Below are 8,421 nucleotides of genomic sequence, written 5' to 3'. Positions count from 1 at the left end.
TACCACAGTCATAAAATCTATAACCTTAACCACACTGCTAACCCTAATGGCTAACTGGTAACTGCTAACGCTAATGGCTAACTGGTAACCCTAATGGCTAACTGGTAACTGCTAACCCTAATGGCTAACTGGTAACTGCTAACCCTAATGGCTAACTGCTAACCCTAATGGCTAACTGGTAACTGCTTGTCCCGGACCTTACCTTGAAAAACTCTAACCTTTACCACACTGCTAACTCTAATGATGGTTCTGGTCATGGTTGGGGTCAAACAGGGTTCAAACTGATCTTCAGACCCTCAGAAACCACCACTAGAATATTCACACAGAAGGCTGGTAGGGAGAATATTGTATTTTTTAATTAACCTTTTCTGTCTTACTGTTCTAGCATCTGAATCAGAGGTGATATGGGATATGATATATGTCCTGTCTAGGTCAGTTCTATATCTACACATACAGTTTGAATGTCACAAATAAGCTGCTTTTCAGAGTTGTTCTACTTCCCAACATTAAAACAAATGGTACATTTTCACACAGGATTCAAGAGTTTTTAAATCACAACGTTACAGTATGTTTTTTACGTTACCCAGCATTCACTGCTAAGTCTTTGCTTAAGGACGTATTGTGAATGCAGCTGCAGAGCATGTTTGTAGTGTGTAGGTTTCGGTTGGTGGGATTTCGTGCAAGGGCTTTTGTTACGTCGTTTTGTTATTGTCATATTTCATCACATTTAGTCGTCGATGTTACATTCAATCGCAAATTAAGCAAGCACATTTCCCTCATATACTCACCGGGTATCATCAATAGCTGCCCCCCCCAAAAAAATATTTTGTGATGAAGTGACGTTATGAAAATTTCGGAGGTACATGATTGGCTTAAAACCAATTGGAACAAGCTAGGCTCTTCATTGGCGGGTTTTTGCTCTCTTTCTCTGAATTGGAACAAGCTGAAGCATCTGATTGGAGGAGAGGAGTAATGGAACAATTGGAACAATCTGAAGCATCTGATTGGAGGAGAGGAGGAATAGAACAATTGGAACAATCGGAATAGAGAGGGAATGCGTGAAAGGATCACACGAAGAAATTGCCCATTCTTCTCTGTCCAAGGAGGAGGGGAAATGGGGGGTTTTAAAGGGTGAGAGAAGTTGACAACAAAGCATATTAAGTAGCCATGTGCTTTGAGCACCAGGTCAAAACAGTGAAGACAGACACAAGACGTCCAGTCTAGGAGCTTTAATGATGAACCAGAGTAAACATTGGGAAACAAGATGAAATAAAAAGAGAATTATTGCAATGTAAATCCAATAAACGTTAAATAATAATGTCAGCAACCTCTATACACACACAAAATAACACACCATAATGGCTCTAATGTATTGTGTGTGTGTGTGTGTGTACGCCTTAGTACATGGGACATTTACATGCATACAGGCTCTATTTCTTCTAACCCGTCAGGTGTATGTATAACATTTGGGGTGATAGGGCGCCTGGAGCATTGATTAGTTGGCGGTACACCATCAAGAGCAGTTTGAAGTGCATCTGGGCCACTGACCTGTGGACAGAAATGTCTATACACTTGCCAAAAGGTAAGTTATTCCTGTGCCTTATATTGTTTAACCTATGTGTTATAGCTACTGCTGTTGAACATGAGCTCAACCATGAAGTTGAGTTTTCACTTGAAGATGTATTGATAAATCATGTTGTATATTTTATTGTCTTATCTTTTTTTTTTTTTTACAGGTGCATCACGATCCTGTCTGTCTTTGCTATATAGTCCTTTTATTGAACTATGTAAATAAAATGTTAATGTGCTCATAAAACGAGCATTTTTGCTTGGGAACGGACCGACGTTAGTCTGGTGTCTCCCCTCAGAACCGCCTACCATGGGTTACCATGGGTTACCATGGGTACCCTACCAGTAGTCTAACCCTACCATGGTTACCATGAGTTACCCTACCAGTAGTCTAACCCTACCATGGGTTACCCTACCAGTAGTCTAACCCTACCATGGTTACCATGGGTTACCCTACCAGTAGTCTAACCCTACCATGGGGTTACCCTACCAGTAGTCTAACCCTACCATGGGGTTACCCTACCAGTAGTCTAACCCTACCATGGGTTACCCTACCAGTAGTCTTATAGACTACAGACAATATAGTTCCTCAGAACTGCCTACCATGGGTTACCCTACCAGTAGTCTTATAGACTACAGACAATATAGTTCCTCAGAACTGCCTACCATGGGGTTACCCTACCAGTAGTCTAACCCTACCATGGGGTTACCATGGGGTTACCATGGGTAACCCTACCAGTAGTCTAATAGACTACAGACAATATAGCTCCTCAGAACTGCCTACCATGGGGTTACCATGGGGTTACCATGGGTAACCCTACCAGTAGTCTAATAGACTACAGACAATATAGCTCCTCAGAACTGCCTACCATGGGGTTACCATGGGTTACCATGGGTTACCCTACCAGTAGTCTTACAGACTACAGACAATATAGTTCCTCAGAACTGCCTACCATGGGGTTACCATGGGTTACCATGGGTTACCCTACCAGTAGTCTTACAGACTACAGACAATATAGTTCCTCAGAACTGCCTACCATGGGGTTACCATGGGTTACCCTACCAGTAGTCTTATAGACTACAGACAATATAGTTCCTCAGAACCGCCTACCATGGGTTACCATGGGTTACCACGGGTTACCCTACCAGTATAGCTCTGAGGGTCCTCGACACACACAAGCCTCTACACCGCGCTCAAGGTCTCGGTCCAGGTAGAGGGGAACAGGTCTCGGTCCAGGTAGAGGGGAACAGGTCTCGGTCCAGGTAGAGGGGAACAGGTCTCGGTCCAGGTAGAGGGGAACAGGTCTCGGTCCAGGTAGAGGGGAACAGGTCTCGGTCCAGGTAGAGGGGAACAGGTCTCGGTCCAGGTAGAGGGGAACAGGTCTCGGTCCAGGTAGAGGGGAACAGGTCTCGGTCCAGGTAGAGGGGAACAGGTCTCGGTCCAGGTAGAGGGGAACAGGTCTCGGTCCAGGTAGAGGGGAACAGGTCTCGGTCCAGGTAGAGGGGAACAGGTCTCGGTCCAGGTAGAGGGGAACAGGTCTCGGTCCAGGTAGAGGGGAACAGGGAACTATTTACAACAAAAACGTCCGACCACCCAGCCAGCGGCTCAGTGTCCTTCACCTCGCCCCTTAGTGTCCTTCATTTCCGCCAGCCACTGGGCCACGGTCTTACCCCCCGCAGCAACAGAGCAGAACGCCACGCCGCCGAAGCGGCTGTGCCCCGTCTCCCGCCGCTTCGGCAACCCGCATTTGGAGCAGACGTACTGTTCGCGTTGCTTTCTCTTCCCGGCTGTCCCCTCCTCTTTGTCCTCCGCCATCCTCTTCCTCCTCCAAGCCGTTGTCCTTGGCACCGGAGGAGGTAAAGAGGAGCCCGTCTGTGGTCCTTGGGCTTGGGAGGGTCCGGGAAGTGCGGGAGGGTGTTGCTCCAGGTGTGCTGGCAGAATGGGCGCGTGGGCGTGCCCTCCTTGCTGGGTGGTCTGGCCTGGGACCGGGGGGGGCGGCGTAGGGAAAGGGAAGAGTGCCTGGATTCCCTCCGGCTGGTAGTGGAGGGGCTTGGTTGCAGGGAGGGGCTGGGCGGTGACGCTGGGTGCAGGAGCGAGCCCCAATCCCTGCTGCAGCACCATCCTATCCCTCTGACGCCGGGAGTACCTGAAACAGGGAGAGAAAACAAACACAAGCTGTCACACAAATTGTCATTAGTCACATGGCTTTATGTAACAAGTCTTCCATAAGTTAATATCTTACCACTGACTGATGGTCCTTTGATTCAGCTCAAAGAGCTGAAGGTTGGTCCGGGTCATCAACCTCGGGCTGTTCAGCACTGCCTCCCTGATGGCCACGTAGTCTGCCAGAATGAGCGCCCACCTGCTCTTCTTCACGCCGGCAGACAGCGTGGCGCTGGGATGGATTTGACAGAGCTGTCTGCAAATCACCTCCACCAAACGGCTGGTGCCCGGCCAACTTGCAGGGCCCGAGTTGAGTCCGAGAAGGCAACTGAAAACAGAGGAGATAAATAATTAGAGAACATTGAAAGATAATGACGGCCAAAGTATAATGACGGCCAAAGTATAATGACAGCCAAAGTATAATGACAGTCAAAGTATAATGACAGCCAAAGTATAATGATAGCCATCGCCTGACCTACATATGCATTTAATGTAGAGGCAGGCAATATAATAGTAAGGTGGAGGACATGAACACTAACAACATACCGTTGGAGAGAGTCTTTTCCTAGGACAATGGACGACTTCCCCTTCGTTGCCTTCAACCGCCCCTGAACGATCCTCTCCTGGTGTCGGGCAGGGTAGATCAAGCGTTGCTTGTCGAAGTCAGGCAGCGCCAGCCACAGCTCCACCAGACCGTCTACCCTGCGGTCCGACAGCCACTGACGGTTCCTCACCCCCACCAAGGCCCTGGCAAGCCTACGGACATGCTGGTAGCCCGGCATTGCATCAGGACTTTTCGTCTCCCCCTGAAGATAAAAAAAAGACATGGAAGAAACGATGAGGACGATGTCACACATTTAGGGGGTAACACATAAGATTCTTCTACAAAAGGAAATAGGAGATGTTATTTTGAAAGTCACACTGATGGATTCTGTTAAAATGTAACATGTTTCAAGTTAAACTGTAGTTAGTTTTTTCATCCTGTTTAGTGAATGATTAGTGTGAGTATTAATGGAGTTTAGGTCATGAAACTTTGTGTTTGCTAATTTAGAAACCATGACCTAATCAGATAAGAGGAAATTGCCTAGGATAGAGAGATCAGGGTCAGGCACAGAAGATGGACAGCTAGACAAAGAGAGGACCATGGACATTCCACAGGGGAAAGGAGGGGAAAGTCATTGTGGTCATAAAATGTAGATCTGGGGAGGTGACGCCTACAAGGGAAGAGAATAAGACGTGTTGTGAACTTTCTAAATGGATGCACTCAGCTGATAACATCCTTGGTATTATTAAACACCTGAAACTGGTCTTGAGTTTGTCACAATTCCTTATTTTCAAAGAGGTTGCAATAGCATTTTTCTTTTTTAACAACAACATAAAGGGTCAATTATAATTACCTCTGAATCAGAGGAGTGGTCAGGGTGAGGAGAACCGTGTCGATCAGGGGCCTCAGGAGAGCTTCCGTCTTCAGGGGCGGTGGGACTGGATGGCCCAGAGGTTCCCCTGACAGAGGTGCCGCTGAGCTGGAGGACGGGGCGCTCATAGGTGTGACATGAGGGATGTGGACTGTCGGGTCCACATCCTCCTCCTGAAAGCCCTCGTCCTCCTCGTCGAGCTGCTCGACGGCGGCTGCCTCTTCCGGAAGGTCAGGGTCCGCGCTGACATCCTGCAGCACTCTGCCAGTCTGCGAGTACAGGTACTCCACTCCGAGGAGTTCCCCTATTAAAGCAACAAAAACAAAAAAAATCAGGCAAAAGCAAAGTAGGGAAGTGTTAATGGGATGTAATTAATGCAATTGATGTAAATGTTCATTCTCTTACTCGACTTACCCGTGTACTCGCTAGGCTTGGTGTAGTCCTTACCCTGTTCCTTGCCAAGCACCCTTTGGCTGCTAAGGTTAAGGATGTGCTGCAGGTGGCCACTGCTGCCTGCGCACGGTCCTCGTTCCACCTCACCAGTCCATCCAACAGGAATGCCTGGAAATGCATGGCATTTGCCCTGGTACCTGAGAGAACAATGCATGATTAGGGTGGGAGAGCTGTTGCTGTTAACATTAAACATGAAGCATTACTTTAAGCTCCGCAATGACATTTACCTGGGATGAACCGGTTGAGGTGGAGGTGGAATGACTCCAAGGATGTGGAGCCCCGTGCGCAGCGATAAACTGGCAAAATCACGCCGCCCTTGGTGATTTTGCCGGTCTCGGTGTACAGCTGTACACCGGGTGGGTCCTGTATGCAGTGGAGGTGGCGCCTCTGCTCTTTCCAGATTGCCTGGATGCGGACGGAGTCCAGCAACGGGATGCCCAGGGTGTCGACCCCCTTCTCGCTGTTGAAGGTCTCGAGGAGGTCAAGGAGAAGGACTTCGGTCGCCGCAGCTCCACGCGTACGACGCCGACAGTGAAGTGCCATCTCCTTCCTGCCGATCAGCCTCGAAACCTCCATCTCGGTGAGGCCGACCATCCCGTGCCTCCCCTCCAGCGCAGACCTCTTGGCCTCCAGCAGTCGGCGGACATCACCTGCATCCCACTCAAAGATGCAGGCTGACAGCTGCCGCATGAAGGGACCGTAGAGCTGGTGGCTCTCAGTGGTGACACCTGCCGCGAACCGCCGCATCAGGTGCCAGATGTCCAGCCGAACCACCAGCTGGTCCCACTCATTGTACATGGCAGCTGTCTTTGATCCGCCGAAGCTGGAGCAGCAGTCTCGGTCCACGTACATGAGCTGGGGGGGCGCCACCCCGGCGAGCCGGTACCGCTCCATGAGACCAGCCGCCATGGGGAGCAGGCCCTCGCCCTCACCGGCAGTGAGGACACTGACGAGGACCTGCCCATGCTCGTTACCGACGTTGGTAACCCAGGCGGCCGTGTCTGCAGCGGTACCCGCGAGCTTTTTAGTCACCTGGAGACAGACACGCAAAGACAGAAAGGTCAAGACATTATTTAAAATATAGATATACAAAATCAGACCTGACTTATCTTCACATTTTTAAGTGAAAACTCACCTTCTTGGTAGAGTCCATCTTTAAGATGGACCCAAAGATGGAGGTGACCCTGGCCTTCACCTCGTCCAGCCGCGACAGCACGTCATGGCTGTAGACCGTCAGCAGCCAGACGGGTGAGGGCACCGGGGGCATCTCCGGTAGATCAGCGAACTGCCGCCCAGTGCCCAAGGCCAGAAACTGCTCGCACTCCCCGAGGTACCGTATTCCACTCCGCATCCAGGACTCGCTGTGACTTTCATACAGCTTGCTGTCGGTCTGTGACGCACTGTTCCCCAATGTGCGCGACCTCAGTATCCTCACAATCCGCAGGTCACAGGACAGCCTAGAGAGAGAGATAAAGCATATGAATGACTCGCATTCATTTGACTTTATTACTAACTAACTAAATCTTGTGAACTTACTTGTATGTCAATATTGCTGGGAACTGGCAACGATGCCGAGCATCCAGCTGACTGACAAGGTCCCGTGACCACCCCGCGACCTTCTTCTTACACCGACTGCATTCCAGGTACTCAGTGGCCATGAGATACCAGCGGTCGATGTCCAAGACCCTCCGGATGGTCTTGTAGAGCCCAGCCTTGCAGAGTGTGCCTCTGCACCCAGACTGGGGGCATGCCAGCTTGTATGCCCATATACGTGCGGGCATCCAAAGGAACAGCTGACATGCGAAGAAGGGGTCGGGGGATGCGGGTGGCTGATTGTAGATCGGCCGCGGTTGGGGAGGCGTCCACCACGTGACCAGGTCAGTGGTGAGTGTCGACCTCCCAATGCTGTTCCTGGTGAACAGCGTGCGGCCGATCCACCGCTGCTGCTCCTTGGTGAGAGATGAACGCCAACTCTCTGGAAGCAGCAGCTGGGTGAGAGGAGAGAGTGATGGAGGCGGGGGAGAAGGGATGGTTATGTTTCAGAGAAACGGACAGGGAGACAGGATGCAGGAGACAAGACAACTGTGTAGAATGGCATACTGTTAAATATCTTAACTGTGTGGTGTCATTACAGTTGATGAATTTACCTCAGCACTTTCTGAGGCGGGCCTTGGAGGCAGGAAGGACTGCCGGGGCAAATCCTCCTCTTCGCTCCGCCCCAGTAGGGCAGGATGAGCAGGGGCCGGGGCAGGAACCGGGGCTTGGTCAGTTGGAGGCAGAGGGAGCGATGGGGGGACCTGTAGGGCTACGGCTTTTGCAGTGACACAGAAATAAATAAGTTGAATGAATGAATGAATAAAATAAAATAAATGCATGAAGACATATCACAAATTTAGATTACATTGATTAAATTAATAGCACATTCCAACATGCCTACATGAATATCAATCACTGATAGGATGTAACAAAAGAATGAAATGAGTGTTGGTCAAGTTTGAGAGTAAAACTGAAATGAAATTAGTGATTAAAATGGTTAAAGAGAAACTCATGATTAGAATGACAGCTACCTACAGGATGACAGCTACATACAGGATGACAGCTACATACAGGATGACAGCTACCTACAGGATGACAGCTACCTACAGGATGACAGCTACATGGAGGATGACAGCTACATGGAGGATGACAGCTACATGGAGGATGACAGCTACATGGAGGATGACAGCTACATGGAGGATGACAGCTACATACAGGATGACAGCTACATACAGGATGACAGCTACATGAGGATGACAGCTACATGGAGGATGACAGCTACAT

The 8,421-nt window shown here is 49.6% G+C and overlaps 2 protein-coding genes and 1 pseudogene across 2 annotated transcripts; 1 reads left to right on the top strand and 2 right to left on the bottom strand.

Moving 5' to 3' along the window:
* Positions 1-8,421, top strand: part of LOC139542145 (zinc finger protein 665-like) — a 294,018-nt pseudogene that overhangs the window by 249,153 nt on the left and 36,444 nt on the right.
* On the bottom strand, positions 1,215-5,223 carry LOC139549426 (uncharacterized). The gene is made up of 4 exons (XM_071359922.1): positions 5,131-5,223; positions 4,280-4,539; positions 3,813-4,061; positions 1,215-3,716 (listed from the first exon to the last, which is right to left on the bottom strand). Exons 2-4 carry the CDS (start codon positions 4,513-4,515, stop codon positions 3,176-3,178), a joined length of 1,026 nt encoding a protein of 341 aa, XP_071216023.1. The 5' UTR covers positions 4,516-4,539; positions 5,131-5,223; the 3' UTR covers positions 1,215-3,175.
* LOC139547813 (uncharacterized) lies at positions 5,211-8,415 on the bottom strand. The gene is made up of 6 exons (XM_071356915.1): positions 7,749-8,415; positions 7,138-7,589; positions 6,737-7,058; positions 5,829-6,633; positions 5,563-5,738; positions 5,211-5,452 (listed from the first exon to the last, which is right to left on the bottom strand). The coding sequence occupies exons 1-6, from the start codon at positions 7,974-7,976 to the stop codon at positions 5,273-5,275; spliced, it is 2,163 nt and encodes a 720-aa protein (XP_071213016.1). The 5' UTR covers positions 7,977-8,415; the 3' UTR covers positions 5,211-5,272.

Source organism: Salvelinus alpinus, chromosome 2 (genome assembly GCF_045679555.1).
Source record: "Salvelinus alpinus chromosome 2, SLU_Salpinus.1, whole genome shotgun sequence".
NCBI classification, from domain to species: Eukaryota; Metazoa; Chordata; class Actinopteri; order Salmoniformes; family Salmonidae; genus Salvelinus; species Salvelinus alpinus.
This window is presented reverse-complemented; position numbering and strand designations above follow the sequence as displayed.